The sequence below is a fragment of the Octopus sinensis genome, linkage group LG6 (genome assembly GCF_006345805.1).
Source record: "Octopus sinensis linkage group LG6, ASM634580v1, whole genome shotgun sequence".
Taxonomy (NCBI): Eukaryota; Metazoa; Mollusca; class Cephalopoda; order Octopoda; family Octopodidae; genus Octopus; species Octopus sinensis.
This window is the reverse complement of record NC_043002.1, coordinates 41,941,605-41,958,447: the sequence shown is the minus strand read 5'-3', so window position 1 is coordinate 41,958,447 and position 16,843 is coordinate 41,941,605. Positions and strand designations below refer to the sequence as shown.

General features: G+C 38.1%; 1 protein-coding gene across 1 annotated transcript in view; it reads right to left on the bottom strand.

Annotated features, from left to right (window-relative positions):
• Positions 1-5: 5 nt before the first annotated feature.
• The window catches only part of LOC115213222 (low-density lipoprotein receptor-related protein 4), a 457,280-nt gene continuing 440,442 nt past the window's right edge, over positions 6-16,843 (bottom strand). Inside the window, exons 24-33 of the mRNA XM_036503508.1 lie at positions 16,572-16,734; positions 14,188-14,410; positions 12,537-12,668; positions 10,451-10,628; positions 9,262-9,374; positions 8,349-8,454; positions 6,203-6,297; positions 3,814-3,962; positions 692-836; positions 6-13 (exon numbers count right to left, since the gene is read on the bottom strand). Of these exons, the coding sequence (XP_036359401.1) occupies positions 6-13; positions 692-836; positions 3,814-3,962; positions 6,203-6,297; positions 8,349-8,454; positions 9,262-9,374; positions 10,451-10,628; positions 12,537-12,668; positions 14,188-14,410; positions 16,572-16,734 (1,312 nt within the window). The remainder of the gene's footprint in view (positions 14-691; positions 837-3,813; positions 3,963-6,202; positions 6,298-8,348; positions 8,455-9,261; positions 9,375-10,450; positions 10,629-12,536; positions 12,669-14,187; positions 14,411-16,571; positions 16,735-16,843) is intronic.

Below are 16,843 nucleotides of genomic sequence, written 5' to 3'. Positions count from 1 at the left end.
TGAAATCAGATATCTGATAGTAAAGACCAATATCTGGAAATCATGTAAGCCAGTACAATCTGCATATGGTTGGACCAAAAGTGAGTAAGCTAGCAAGCCCACCGAGCTTGCTTGTTGAGGAGGGTGGTTTTTAGACACTTTTGTGAGATGAAAAATAAAAACAAGCCAAAGAGTGAATGAACTCCAAAAGAGTCACAATACATCCATTACTATGTATACGTGCATTTGCATGTGTGAGTGTGTGTGTGCATGCGCACTTTTAGAAGTGTATGTACATCTACAAGCGAGAAAGACACCCTCACTTGATACCTGGAATGTTTGTAGTCTGTGGCCAGCTCTAGTAGTTTTGGTTTGGCAATTGTCAATTTAATGGCATGAAGGATTTAGAGAGTGACACTCATTTCACACAAATGTTTGTCACTATAAAATTTGATTTTGCATATGCTGTTTTCACTCCTTCACCAAGTGGGGGACAAGAGCCCTAGCTTCTTAGAACCACAAACAGACAGCAGACCTTTCATTGTCGAGGGTCAGGGTATATTGCATCTATGTGGTCAATGAATTATCATCACTGCAACGGTTTCCTCACTTGTGAGGACACAGAATTTATGGCACAGGCAGAAGCAGTAGCACAGCTTTGCTCTTTGTTGAAGTGCATAAAAGGGTTAAAAAGAAGGTAGAATTGACTGACCTGTCTGCCGAAGGGGAGATACAACACTGATTGCCATTAGCCCTTCCATGTTGTTCTGAATAACAATTCTGTCGAGTCCTGTTTTTTTGCTGGCTCTGTGAATCGATTTTGTTCTCCAATCAGTCCAGTAGATATAATTTTCAAACTGAAAAATTAATAAATAAATAAATAGGCTTACAGGTATGCCAAAGAAACAGCTACGGTGCACTGTAGAATAGGGCCACTCCTCGAAAAGGATGGCACACTTACAGGAAAACCAATGAGGGTAAGTGAAATACTGAATGAGCAATTCAAGAGTGTTTTCACTCCACCCCTTGGGCATCTCCAAATCACCAATCCAACTGACTTTTTTACCACTGCAGATATAAAATCAGAGGCGGCGACGATAGATTACATCGATATAAAGGAAGACGATGTAATCAAGGCTATAGATGAAATGAAAACAGACTCAGCTACTGGCCCCGATGGATTCCCGGCAATCCTCCTAAAAGCATGTAAGAGAGTCCTAGCAAGACCACTGCAGTTCCTCTTTCAGAGCTTCCTTGCAGCTGGCAAACTTCCAAGAAAACTGAAGGAAGGTAAAATATGCCCTATTCATAAAGGAGGTAGCAGAGCAGAGGCCAAGAACTATAGACCTATCTCTCTGACCTCACACATCAGCAAGGTCATGGAACGAATAGTCAGAAGGAAACTAATCACCTTCCTTGAAGAAAATGACTTGCTGCCTGACACCCAACATGGTTTCCGACCAGGAAGAAGCTGCTTAACTCAGCTCCTGCAGCACTATGACTGGGTGCTGAAACAACTGCTCAACCACTCAAATGTGGAAGTCATATATCTCGACTTCGCAAAGGCCTTCGATAAAGTCGATCATGGAATGATATGTCACAAACTGCGTGATCTTGGCATAGTTGGAAAACTAGGAGAATGGCTTCACGACTTTCTGAAGAATAGAAGTCAGGTGGTAGCAGCCACTTCCATTAGCACGCAAATAGTGAGCGGTGTTCCACAGGGCACTGTTTTGGGACCACTACTGTTCATAATGGCCCTCTCAGACATGCCCTCAGCCACGCGGAGAGCCACGATCACAAGTTATGCAGATTATACAAAAGTTTCACAGGCAATACAGAACCCTGAAGACACTAAGCACCTGCAATATGAGCTGGACGAAATATACAAGTGGGCTGAAAAGAATAGCATGCAGTTCAATGCTGAAAAGTTTCAAGCTTTATACTATCAGCATGCAAAACTGAATGCAATACCCAATGAATACACTGGACCCGGAGGGATTGCAATCCCAGAGGCACAATCAGTGCGTGACCTGGGTATTCACATGAGTGATGACGCGACCTTTCATATACATGTTGCTAAACTGACAATGAAATGCAGACGTCTGGCTGGATGGATTCTTAGAACCTTTAGAACAAGAGAACAAGAAACCATGATGGTCCTCTGGAAGACACTTGTCCTAAGCCACTTTGACTATTGCTCTCAGCTATGGTCACCATCCAGTGTCAAGTTGATCACAGAACTTGAGGCGATCCAACGAAGCTACACGAAGAAGATAGCCTCTATGCAGAATGTAAGCTACTGGGAAAGACTCAAGAGATTAAAATTATATTCCCTGGAGCGTAGGCGGGAAAGATATGCCATAATATACATCTGGAAGATCCTGGAGGGAAGTGTCCTGAACTTTGGCATCGAGAGTTACGCAAATGCCAGAACTGGGCGCCACTGCGTGGTGCCTAGGACTCCAAATTTGCCATCAAGATGTAGGACAAGATTCTGTGATAGCCTGGGCTTCCGAGGCCCACAGCTCTTCAATATCCTCCCGAAGAACCTGAGAGACCTGCATGGGGTGGATACAGATGTCTTTAAAATGAAGCTGGATCTCTTCCTGTCAGGTGTCCCAGATGAACCAACTTCACGGCAGGAGGGGCAGATGAGGGCAGCTGCATCGAACTCTCTCATGCACCAAATAGCAGTTGCTAGAAAGCCTCCATGAAGTGAAACCAAGTAGCAACACCAAATGGCGGTGCCCCAGCATGGCCACAGCTCATAAGCTGAAACTAGAATCAATCAATCAATCATAAATAAATAAATAAAACAGAAAAAATCTAGACAGAATTCAAAGTAGGTTTCCATGGTTTTTCAGAATTTTTTCTTTCTTCCCTTTTTAGTCATTGAAGGAAGAGTGGCACATATGATTTATTTACAAGGCCTCTGAAACGCATAAAGGAAAGGGGCAGAAGAGACCAAAACTCAATGGTCATTGTAGTAATAAATACTACATCTTGTTTACAGTGAGGTGGACTCAGTTGGTGTGAGTGTGGATTACTGATTTCTCAGTTGATTGTCAGTTAGTCTGATCACCCAGCTATTTGCTTCTCTATCTAAAATAAGCTATGCTATTAATATTTTAGTCTGTATACTCAACACATTTTTCATTCAAAACAAATAAAACTCAGCTTGCCATTGTCTACCTGACTGACAAACAAGTCTTACTCCAATTTCACAACTAATTGGTTAATAGTAGGAAGATGGGTATCTAATCCTAAAAGTATGCTTTCAAACACTATAACAATTTCTAAAAATGATATCACCCATATTAGTATGAAAAATAATACTTGTACATATGCATTTATGCATGTTTATTTTTTTTTACACTGACATCAGATCACTTCCTCCAATGCCCTCTCCATTATAGCAAGACACCTGTTTCTGCCTCTTGATCTCTCTGACACACACTAACCTTTCACTATGTGACACAAGATCCCCTCTCAAAATTCCTTGTTTTGCAAGTTATTTGGTAACCCTGCTGGTGCTGGTGCTGCGTTAAAAGCATCCAGTCCACACTGTAAAGTGACTGGCATTTGGAAGGGCATCCAACAGTAAAAACTATGCCAAAACTGACTTCACCTGTTTGGTGCCACATAAAAAGCACTGAGTCCACTCTGCAGTGGTTATTGTTAGGAAGGGCATCCAGTCATAAAAACACTGCCAAAACAGAGAGAAGTAGCCTTGGGTAGTCTCCTGTAAAACCATCCAACCCATGCCAGCATGGAAGGCATACATTAAATGATAATGATGATGATGATTATGATGATAAGTGTATAACTTACCACTGACAGACCAAAAGGATGAGGGATTTGCTTAATTATTTCCATTCTGTGTTCACCATTCAAATCAGACCGCTCGATTTTGTCAAGCTTTGCATCAACCCAATACAGGGTTTTAGCAGCATAATCAATGGATAATCCGTTTGGATAACCTGAAACAGTATTGAATGATAAGAGTAAAAAAACATGGAAGGTTAATATATGAGACTAAATAGAAGTAATATGGGTACTACTGCTAGTACTAGATGAGTGGCTGGTGAATATGGAATTTCAAGTGTTCTGAATATGCAGGTATATTCTTGTCTTTGGAAACGGTTTGACTGACTATAAAACTCAAAGTTGAAAATGGTCAAGTTGATAATCAAATGTAAATATAAAGACAATGATAAGCAGATAGATAAAGAGAATCTGAGAGAGGGAGGTGCGATAGAGAGAGAGAGCAGAAGACAAACAGACAAAAAGAGAGGAAAGTCAGATGGACAGAGAGACAGACAGAGGGAGAAAGAGAAACAAAAAGGACATTCAGCTGTAGAAACCATGTCACAACAGACAGCTGGGGTCTGGACAGTTCCCTGGTAGCCAGCTCCATGTCAAGCCATCCAACCTATGCCAGCATGGAAAGTGGACATATGATGATGATGATGATGATGACTATTCCTTGGAGCTTCATGGGAGCAGAGTCCTCAGGCAACTCTCCCATAGTTGCTCTTCCTGTAAGAAGCAACCATTATTACACTATTCTGTTGGATTCCAAAGCATGACCTGTTGAGACTATGAATACTATCCAGCCATTTTGTTCTGGCCTACCTTTATGAATCCTACTGGCTGGCTCGACATGAAGAATTCACCTTGGGATCATTTCCTGCAGCATCATAATCATGATGATAATGATAGGCACTATCATTTGTTTATACCATAAAAGTAAATGCAAGTAATGCATCAATGTCTTTGGGGTTTTCACAATATTTATACACATACTAAGGTGGCAAGCTGGCAGAAATGTTAGCACGCTGGGCAAAATGCTTAGCGCTATTTCACCTGTCTTTACATTCTGAGTTCAAATTCCGCTGAGGTCGACTTTGCCTTTCATCCTTTCGGGGTCAATAAATTAAGTACCAGTTGTGTACTGTGGTTCATATAACCGAATGGCCCCCTCCCCATAAATTTTGGGCAGCATGCATAGAGTAGAAAAGAATATTTATACACATACTAGTTTTCAGTGTTTCACATATCTTTCCACAAAAACATACACATTCAAATAATACTCTTGTATTTGTTTGTAATTATGGTTTTTTTTTTCCCAATATGTTTTTATCCCAGTGGACTGCAGTCATGCTGGGATACCAACATCAAGAGTTTTCATCAGCTTAATGAACCAAATACATATTTTAGTATTTGGGTTAAAACATTTTATAAGTCTTTGTTTGTCAAACCATTAAGTTAAAGAAATCTTTTTTATAATCAGTACAGATTGGGGCATGTTTAAAGTTGGTTGTATTTTTCAATGTTCCTAAAATCATGATGGAATCTGAAAGTTAAAGCTGCACAGGTTTCCGTGTGTGTGTGTGTGTGTATGTATAATATTAATACAAGGTGAATGATTTAGAAGTTACTGTCAATTAAATTGTTTGTATACTCTTGAATAGATGATTTTTATCGAAATAAGATATTTTCTTCCAATATGAAATCAATAATCATGGATTAATTATTTGATTATTTTCTATAATAACAATAGGTTATTAAAATAACATTTAAATAACAATAGGTTCTCTCGGCTGGCTACGGCCGGGTTGGTATTATGAACCAAAAAATTTTCCGTCGGGTTAGTAACGAAAGGGTTAAGGTACATAACATCATTTTTGTTTCAAACAGGTGTAACTTAACATGAACACATAGGTGTAAGTATGGTTGTGTGATTAAAATGTTTGGTTCTCAACCACATAGTTCCAGGTTCAGTCCCACTGTATGGCAACTTGGGCAAGTGTCTTCTGCCACAATCTCAGACCAACCAAAGCCTTATGACTAGATTTGGTAGATGGAAACGAAAAGATGCCTGTCATATGTGTGTGTATTAGAGTCTACTACCCTTGATATCATGTGATAGTTGTAAATGAGCATCACTGTCATACAAGTGGTGTCTATTTCCAAGATTCCATGGAAACATATCCAGCCAGTAGTTAATATATTACCTTATTTGGAAACAGGTGAGGACTGGTGACAGGGTGGGGGGACATCTGGCCATAGAAAGTCTGCCTCAATGAATTCCATCCATCCCATATGATCATAGAAAAGTGGATGTCAAAAAGACAAAATAAAGGTGATGACAATGCATATTTGTCTGTGTATATGTGTGTGTGTGTGGCATAGAGAAAGGAAATATTCTGTTACGCACCAAGGTTTGCTGTTACAATAGCTTTGCGGCTGGTTCCATCTAAGAAGGCACGTTCTATTTTGGGAACTTTCCCCCAGTCAGTCCAGAACATCAACCTGAAATTTATGGTTTATAAAAATAAAAATTCTATTTTGAGATCAGGAATACATGAAATAATGATTATTAATAATGAATGTCATTTTTTAAAAATTGGTTTTTGGAGGGGGAAATGATTTTGTTATTATTTTCCTTCTATTTTCAAATTGCCTCCAGCATTTGGCATGCTGCGCATAATAATTACCTATAATGCCTGGAAATGGAAAAATTTTAATATAAAATTATACTTAAATTGTGACAATTTTATCCTCCAAGATAAATTGTTTATAAACATATATTAAATTTCAGATGAATAGGAATCGTTCCAGGAGATATGAATTGAAGGAAAAAAATATCTACACAACAATCTATTTGAAGTTGAAGAGCAAAGTTAAATGTAATCTTTATCTTGGGAAATTTTTCTTCACATATTTCATTACCACTCTTCACTGTTATTATTTTGTGAAACAAAGAGGTAATACATTTCAATATATAGAATCAACAAGGGAACGTTATCATGATCAGTAAATTTGCTAGAAATAGTAACCAAAGTCAGTCAAATCATATCTTATAAATGGGTGAGGACACTTTGAATAAGTAACCCAAGAAATATAAAAATAAAGGATGGTCACAGCTGAAATAGCTTTGATCATACATTTGCTTAATCAGAACAAATTTATTTTTATTATCGATATCTCACCACTTTTCAATTTAAAAATAGACTGACAGACATCTCAATAGGGCTTGACTGACTCAAACATTAATTAAACAACTTAAATATTTAGCTTCATGACTGATCCTATTTGTTATATATAAATGTAAATGGAACCAACACATTTTTGTTGTGAATATTGTAAGCTGATTGGAGCTACTTAATAATATAAATAACAACCACAAAAGGATAATGAAGCAGGAGCCTTTATGTAGTCACTTGACTTTCAAGAAAAAGAAGCCTAATCTACCTCAAACCACTCTCTACCATCATAAAAAGGGAAAGGACACATTCGATAGTGTGATCTTAGGTACATAATGTCTGAAATGAAAATGAGTTAGCCATGGGTAGAATGCTTTTGATCATGGTTGACTTGGGGTTAAATATCAATAACTACAAAATGTCCTATTAAATGTTGCAGAAGAAAAGGTTTATGGGAACTTTTAAAATTCTAAGAGCAATAACAGAGAGAAAGGAGAAGGGGAGAGAGAGATAGGGGCATACAGAGATAGTGAGAGAGAATGGGAAGGAGGGAGGGAGAGAGAAAGATTTAACTTTTCATTGAACCACAAGAGTTAGTAAGGTTTATATGCAAATACAGCTTGAAGTTTTGAAGAAAACTGATTCAATCAAACAACAACAAAAAGAATGTGTGTGTGAAAGAGGGAACAGACAATAAGCACTAAAGTTTCTGTCTGCCTGACCTGCAAGAAATAATAGTCGATTAGCTCTCAAATCATAGTCTACTATCTTTGGCAAAAATTAAGAAGGATAGGTGCAGGTGTGGCTGTGTGGTAAGAGGTATGCTTCCCAGCCACATGATTCTAGGTTCAGTTCCAGTCCCACTGCATGGTACCTTGGGTAAGTTATCTTCTGCTATAGCCCTGAGCTGAACAAAGTCTTGTTAGTGGATTTGGTAGATGGAAAAATAAAATAAATCCATGTTTTATATATATATATAATATATATCATCATCATCATTTAACATCTGTTTTCCATGCTGGCATGGGTTGGACCATATGCATGTATGTGTATTATTTCCTTGCATTGACATTGACGTAAGCAGTATCCTTCATTTCCAATCTTCTGGAAAAGCATGTGATCATAGGTAAATATTACCTTTCTTAGAAATAAGTAAGGATATCTGGCCATAAAAATTCTGTCTGACCCACACAAGCATGGAAAAGTGGGTATTAAGATGATGGTGATACATTCAACATAGTCATACGAGATATGCAAAAACATGGGATGGTCTTGGATGGAACATCTGATTACATGTCTGCTTGATCAGGCTGATTTGGGGTTAGACGACAACAACAGTAACAACACTAATAGAAAGTTAAATTTGGTAATTTTTACCCTTTCTTTGGGAACACAGCAATTGCTCGTGGTTCATCCAGGTCTTTGGAAATTAGCACACGTCTACTTGACCCATCAATGCGGGCAACTTCAAGCACATCTCGACCTGAAAGAGAGAATGCAAAGAATCATAAAAATTGTATAGGAAAGAGCAGGATTAGATCTTGTATGTTTTTTGGCTTTTCCTCATCAGTCATCGTTTAACATCCGTTTTCCATGCTGGCATGGGTTGGATGGTTTGACTGAGGACTGGCGAGCCAGCTGGCTGCACCAAGCTCCAATCTGATCTGGCAGAGTTTCTACACCTGGATGCCTTTCTTAACACCAACCACTCCGAGAGTGTAGTGAGTGCTTTTACATGCCACTGTCACAAGGGCCAGTCAGGTGGTACTGGCAATGGCCATGCTCAAAAGGTGGTTTTTTACGTGCCACCTGCAAAGGAGCCAGTTCAGCAGCACTGGCAATGACCTCGCTCTATAAGGAATTTATTACCAACTTGATATAGCATCAATATGTTACAATCTGCATGGCACACTGTAAAGTGGTTAGCATTAGGAGATGCATCCTGCTGTATAAACTATATGAAAGCAACCACTGGAGCATGATGCAATCCTTAGACCCTAAGTCTCCTGTTGAACCATTTAGCCCATGCCAGCATAGAACAGGGACATTAAATGATGTTGTACACTGCCAAAGGATATAAACATTGGTAACTAAATCAAGCCAGTCCTTTGTGAAGGAAATCTAGTGAGATATTTCTTCTGCACTGAATTATACACACTCCTTTGTTACATCAGCCATTGTAATTAGTGAACCAGTGACTGACCCATTGGAAACCTGTAACCAATGACACTAGTGTTCACCAATTGTGATGAAAAGTAAAATATAATAGCTCTGACAGCCCAAAACTTACCAGTGTCTGTCCAATAGACATTCCTTGCAACCCAGTCAACAGCTAAACCATCGGTTGTTGATAAACCTTTATGTACAATTTCCTCCATATTACTTCCATTCAGACTAGCTCGCCTAATAAAAGAAGAACATATCTGAGCTTAGTTCTGCAAATACATTTGTAACTATGGCAAATCTAATCTCAACAGATTTTCTATGGAATTCAAAGCCAGCACTAAAAGTTATGATATCTTGAATATGAATACATCTATGTAAACAGTGCAATTAAAGATAGAAAAAATTGGTAATAGGTGTACATACATATTTCAAGAGTTATCACTCTTTCATCAGTATTACATCCAACCCATTAACTATCCATGAATACATTCCTTTGGATGTTGTGCTCTTGAAATCTACATACACACTTATTACCTATTTTTGCAATCTTTGATGGTATTGTTTATATAGACATGTTCATATATGAAACATTGTAACTTTCAAAGCTGGATCTAAAATCTGTAGAGATAAACTTAAAAATGAACCATGATATTTCCATAGTAGAATATATAATAAGCAAACAAATCAATGATGGAAGAAGCAAGGTGTTGGACATCAATGGTTTGGTTGGCTTGTTTCATTGTTGGTCAACAATATTGCAAAAAAAACAAAAACTTAAACACCTCTGCTGTGCCTGGGCTGTTTCCCAAAGCAAGTGCCTAACTCCAAGTACAATTACCACTTCTTCACTCATGCATATGGCACAAAGGAAGGACAAGTCAATATAATCACAGCTTTCATAGAACCATAGCTGATGCCAGATATTGGTTGAGTATAGCTGTATATATATGCCTTAGTCAATTCCTTTGGATTTTTTTTTAGGGGTTTACTCTCTTAGCCTTTCTCAAACGCTCAATAAATTACCCCACAGGGCAGCAGGAGTTTAGAGGACATGGTTTGTACAGTGCCAGTTCAATTCCTCCTTGTACTGGTCCAGTGCAACAAGTGCCATGGCCTCAGTATTTATCAGGCAGCAGAATTTATTTGTAAATATCTTCTGTTAGATGAGCAGCTAAATAGCTGAAGGGCCTCATCTACCCTGAATCCATTGGACTCAGGAGCACATAAGTGTCTCTGAGTCACCTTCTTCAAGAGATTAATACATATTGGTAAAAAAAAAACAAACAAACAAGAATAGCTGAAGCTTCACTCACCTGATTACATCAAGAGTAACATCAGTGTAATAAATTTTACTATCTTGGATGTCGAAATCTAAAGCAATTGCATTGTGTACATCAGGCAAGGGAATGTATACATCTGTATAATCATTTGAGTCAAGAGAGATTCTCCTGATGCTACCACGACTGGCGAATAATAAATACACACTTGGCACTGAAACAGAAGAAAAAATACTATAGTAAATACACTTTATTAGAATCAGTTATTATGATAATTATTATGATTAATATTATCTATAATCAGTTGTTATGACTATGACTGTTCATGGCTTTAGCATAACTTGATAAGCTATCTCTATATTGGTTGGTTTTTTTGACTGAGTTTGCTATTTATTATGATCAATTCTTTTCCACTTCATATCCCTTTTTGCAGTATCTTTGTATTTCGGTCTAGATCATCTTTTCCCCTCGCATAGTTGAGAGTAAAGGATTTGTCTGGGGAGGCTGTTGTTGTCCATGCTCTGTACATGACCCAATCAACATAAATTTCTAGAATCAGTGAACATAAGCAATTAACCCTCTAGCATTTAAACTGACCTTATCTGGATAAAATATTTTATCTGTTTTATGTTCAAACTGACCAGATCCAACCCCTCACACTTACTCTACAATGTCATTCTAAATATAAACAATCCCATCATCGAAATCTCGAAGATATAAGATACTGTATGATCCATTCTAAACAGTGTGAATGAATAAGCATTATGTTTGACAGAGTAATCTGATTGCTAAAATGTTAAGGAGCAAATAAAAGAAGAGTAGAGAAGACTGTTTGCTTTCATTATTTGACATCTCAAGTGTCGATAACATGATAAAGTGTATTCAGTCCATGCTGAAAAGTAAGTGATAGGAAGGGTATCCAACCATGGCAGAAATAACATAACATATACAACAAAACTGGCAGGTGTCTTTTTTTCTTCTTCTTTTGATGTGACAGAGGACAAAGAATTGCAAAGAGTGATGAAATGTTCTAAGAGCAATCTACCCATGAAAGCATAGGGGTTACAATGGATGTAAACTGATGTGATGGCTTTATCAAAATTGGTAATCAGTAGCAAATAAAATGTAACAGAAACAATAAACATTAGCATATAAGTTCAAAATTTATCGTTCACAGTAATTTCAAATTTTTGTCACAATGGCAGCTTGGGAGATGGGATTAAGTCGATTACATTGACCCCAGTGGTTTACTGGTACTTAATTTATCAACCCAGAAAGGATGAAAGGCAAAGTCAACCTCGGTGGAATTTGAACTCAGAATGTAGCAACCGGTGAAATACTGCTAAGCATTCTGTCCAGCATGCTGACGATTCTGCCAGCTCGCCACCTTATCAGATGCAGGAATTATAACAAAAAAAAAAAATCAAACATATGCATAGGTATGACTGCATGGTTACGAAGCTTGCTTTGCAACTACAATTTCAGGTTCAGTCTCACTGCACAGCACCTTGGGCAAGGGTCTTCTTATTTCTTTACTGCCCACAGAGGTAGCAAACAAGGACAGACAAACGGATTAAGTCGATTATATTGACCCCAGTGCGTAACTGGTACTTATTTAATCGACCGCAAAGTCGACCTTAGCAAAATTTGAACTCAGAACGTAGCAGTAGACGAAATACTGATAAGCATTTCACCTGGTGTGCTAACATTTCTGCCAGCTCGCCGCCAAGGGTCTTCTACTATACCTCTGGGCTGACCAATGTCTAATCAGTGAATTTGGTAATGTAAACTGTAGAAACCTGTTGTGTATATATGTGTGTGTGTGGGTATCTCTTTGTGTTTACATTTGTTCCTCCCACTGGTGTTATTTTGTTTACATTCCTATAATCTAGTGGTTTGGCGAAAGAAAATCAATAAAATAAGTACTGGTGATTTGTTCAACTAAATCCTGCAGTCTAATGACTAAAACGGGTAAGAGTTAAAATAAAATCCTTGTTCAGACTCATTCACTGTTAAGCCGCTCATTGAAGGTGGGAATTTTCTATAAATTATAGCGAGAGAGAAAAGAATGAAAAAGAAATGTAGGAATGATTTTGAAATAGAAACTTGAATGTCTACTCACTGGATTGACACGCTTTTTTATCCTGAGTGAGTAGCAATCCCGTTGGACAGGCACAGCTGAAACCCTTTGGATTTGGAAGACAAAGATGGCTGCAGCCACCATTATTTTTACCACAACGGTTGATTGGGTATTCTGGAAAAGGAGTAAATAAGAGTTAATACAGATAAAATCAATGCATAGTCATGGTGATAATTGGGTAAACAATTTGTTTTAATCAAACAAAAATAAAACTGTAAATCAGAACCACACAACATACGACTCCCAGTTTAAAAGAACACTTGAATAACTCATTAATTTAGAATATTTATTTGCAAGAAAAAAAAGTGCATATGGTATAAATTGAAAATATTTTGGCAGGAAGTTCTTACTACAATGAGTTTGAATTTTGTTTCTCACACAGTAACCAGAGACCACCTTTGAATTGTATAAAATTCTATGACAAGCACTAATCAAGGAAGACACCAGAAGTTAATTGTCATCTAATAAAGTAAAGGTGTGTGAAGGTGTGGCCAAGTGTTTAGTGTAATCTCAGTTACATATATACCATAAAAACTGATGTATATGGTGGTATCAAAAAGTTCCTGGACTATTTCTGCAGCACACCAACAGATGGCAGCACATGGTAGTGTGTATAGTGAGAGCTAGCAGTGATCTTTATGAAGCAGTGTGCTGAGAGACATCACTGTATTTATTTTGCAAGTTGTGAATTTTTTGTTTTTGTGATCATGTGTATGCTGTAGTCTGTGATTTTGTCATGGATAGGAACAAAGAACCAACATGAAATTTTGCATTCATCTTGGGAAGTCTTCTACAGAGACATTGAGCATGCTTCGGCAAGCTTATGGCGACAAGGCAGAGGATCGTACACAATGTTTTGAGTGATATAAGTGCTTCAAAAGTGGAAGAATGTCCCTGGAAAACCTGCCACAAGTGTCACATCTGGAAATGTGGTATTGTACACTGAGAATCTGTCCCTCAAGGCCAGACTGTCAATTGAGAGTCCTACACCGACGTTTTGAAGTGTTTTAAGGAGGAAATTTGGTGAAAGTGACTGGGCCTGTGAAGCATGAAGAATTGGATTCTTCATGACGACAATGTACCCTGTCATTGAGTTCTCCTCACTCATGAGGATTGCGCCCCAAACAACAGGGTATTGCTTCTGCACCTGCCCTATTCGCCAGATTTAGCATCTGTGGACTTCATCTCTTCATTAAGATGAAAATGCAGCTCAAAGGTTGTCAACTTAACATCGTTGTTGGGATCCAGAGCGAATTGCAGAAGGTTCTCAACTTGCTTATGGAAAATCATTTCCAGGCTGAATTCCAAAAATGGCAGGAATGCTGGGACAAGTGTATTGCTGTACAAGGTGACTATTTCAAAGGAGATGATATCAAAACTTAAGTAAATAAGTTATTTTTTACTAAATGTAACTAGTCCAGGTACTTTTTGGTACCACCTCATACACTCCAGCCTTATGAGTTCTGGGATTCATGACAGAAGCAAAGGAGAAAGAAAATAGCCCCACCCCCACCCCCCAAAAAGAGGGAAAAAGAAAACATGAGCAAAAGTAAATGATATGATGATAATGAAGACATATTTCAACTTCACTTCAGAAAAAAAAAATCCAGGTGAGAGATGTTACTATAGTTACCAGTTCTGTCCATGTGAACAGTCCGTAGATCCATTAGTCCAGGAATGTTGCTTCGAACAACCATAGCACCTTCACCAGTCATCTTGTCAGCTCGGTGGATTGATCTTGTTCGCCAATCTGTCCAGTAGATGAAAGGACCTGCCACTGTCAGTCCATAAGGGTGAAGAAGCTTAGAGACAAGTTTTTGCCGTGATTTCCCATTGAGATCAGAACATTCTATTACCTAGAAAAACAATAAAAACAATCATCATCATCATCATTTAGCGTCCGCTTTCCATGCTAGCATGGGTTGGACGGGTCAACTGGGGTCTGTGAAGCTGGAAGGCTTCGTCAGGCCCAGTCAGATCTGGCAGTGTTTCTACGGTTGGATGCCCTTCCTAACGCCAACAGCCCTTCCTAACGCCAACAGTCAAATAGAAATAAAATCACATACACAAAACTGAAGTAGGCATTGATGATAAAATATACATATGTGTGTGTCTGTGCATACACTTGTATGTATATATATATATATATATATATATATATATAAATCAGAGATGCAGGTTAAGAAATTTACTTCTCACCTACGTGGTTTCAGGTTCAATCCCACTGTGTGGTACCATGGACAAATGTCTTTTACTATGGCCCCGTGCCAATCAAAGCTTTGTGAGTAGATTTGGTAGATGGAAACTGAAAGAAGCCCACTGATTATGTATATCTGCATATGTATGTATATGTGTGTGAGTGTATATATTTGCATCTCCTTGTCTTGATATTGGGGAAATAATTCTAAGTGATTGCTACTGTCATAGAGTCATGTCATTTATTTCCAATATTCTGTGAGCCCATGTCAGGTCATGAAGAAATATTACCTTCCTTTGAAACAGGTGATAATTAGCAAATGGAAAGGACAGCTGATCATAGAAATATCTGCCTCAATAAACTCCATTGGACACATGCAAGCATGTAAAAGTGGACATTAAAGCAATGATGATGATAATAACTCACTGTATGTTATATGAGATTTGTTGAAGCAGTATTCTATGGTATGATGTGCTTCCTATCACCAACCCTTTCTTGATTCTCCTGATCTTTCACATGACAAACCTCAGAGTGGCCAGACATATTTTTACAGCAGACACAAACAATGACATCACCTATGTGGTGACATTGAATGCATCAAGGTAGAAAGGACTCTTTACACTTATGAGATACAAAAGAACCTTTCCAGTGTTGGTGTCATGGTAAAATGCACCCAATATGATTTGTAAAGTCATTGGTGATACAAAAACATCCAAATGTAGAAACCAAACCAGAAATGAAATGTATGAACAAAATATGAACTTTTCACCTGATTAAGAAGAGAGAAACATTGAATATGAACTAATATAGACCATAATGACCCAATGAATCCATGCCAGCATGGAAATCAGATGTATATGATATGATCACACACACACACACAAATGCATATATAAATATACTCTGCAGAGTGGTTGGTGTTAGGAAGGGCATCTAACTGCAAAAAAAGACTCTGCAAAAGCAGACACAGTAGCCCGGGGGTAGTCTTCTACCAGGCCAGCTCCTGTCAACTATCCTACCGATGTATGCATGGAAGACAGACGCTAAACAATGATGACGATGTCATTATTACCATGTATCCAGGTGTTAAAATAAGTTCATTATCTGTTGCAAGAAGTGACTAAATGGCTTGGTATCAAGAAGGGCATCTAACCATAAAACACTTCAAAAATGCTCTGTCCAATCAGTGCCAGCTTGGACAGAAGTGGTAGCTATAATAACATGTAAAATCGATGAAAATACATTTACATACACGAGACTTGTTTCTCCCCATCCCCCACCCTCCCACCAGACAATTATTTCTGGTCAGATTTTAAATGCTCCATTCACTCATTATCAAGTGATCTCTAAGTAATTTATTCAAATGTGGCAGTGTGGTTAAGAAGCTTGCTTCTCAATAATGTGGTTTTAGATTCAGTCCTACAGTGCAGTATCTTGGGCAAGTGTCTTCTACCACAGCCCCAGGCCAACTAAAGCCTTATGAGCGGATTTGGTTGACAAAAATGGAAAGAAGTGCTTATATGAATGTGTGTGCACGTGTGTATTTATGTGTGTGTAATCTTGTCTAGACGTCACATGACAGTAGTAAAATAAGCATCATCATTATACAAGCAAGGTCATTGGTTTCCAAATTTCCAAGACATGTCTGGTCCTGGAAAAATATTACCTTACTAAAAAACAAATGAGGATTGCCATCAGGAAGGGCATACAACTATAGAAAATCTATCTCAACAAGTTCCATCAGACCCATACAAGCATGGAAGAGTGGACATTGAGTGATGATGAGTATAGATCAATGTGTGATACCATTGATAACTTACTTCTGTAGTGGCATCATTCCAAATCAGTCTTCGAGTTTCTTTATCAATAGTCAGCCCATTAGGCCACTTGAGAGCTTTTGAAATAATTGTGAGCCGGTTATTACCATCCATATCTGCTCGCTCTATTCTGGGTCGGTCTCCCCAATCTGTCCAGTAGATGTAGCTGCAGAGATACAATGAAGAATTATTAATTAATGTGGAGGTGGGGGTCTACATATTTGCTATAAAGGGAATCTACTTCTTTGTTGTACATCATATCAAAAGGAACAAAC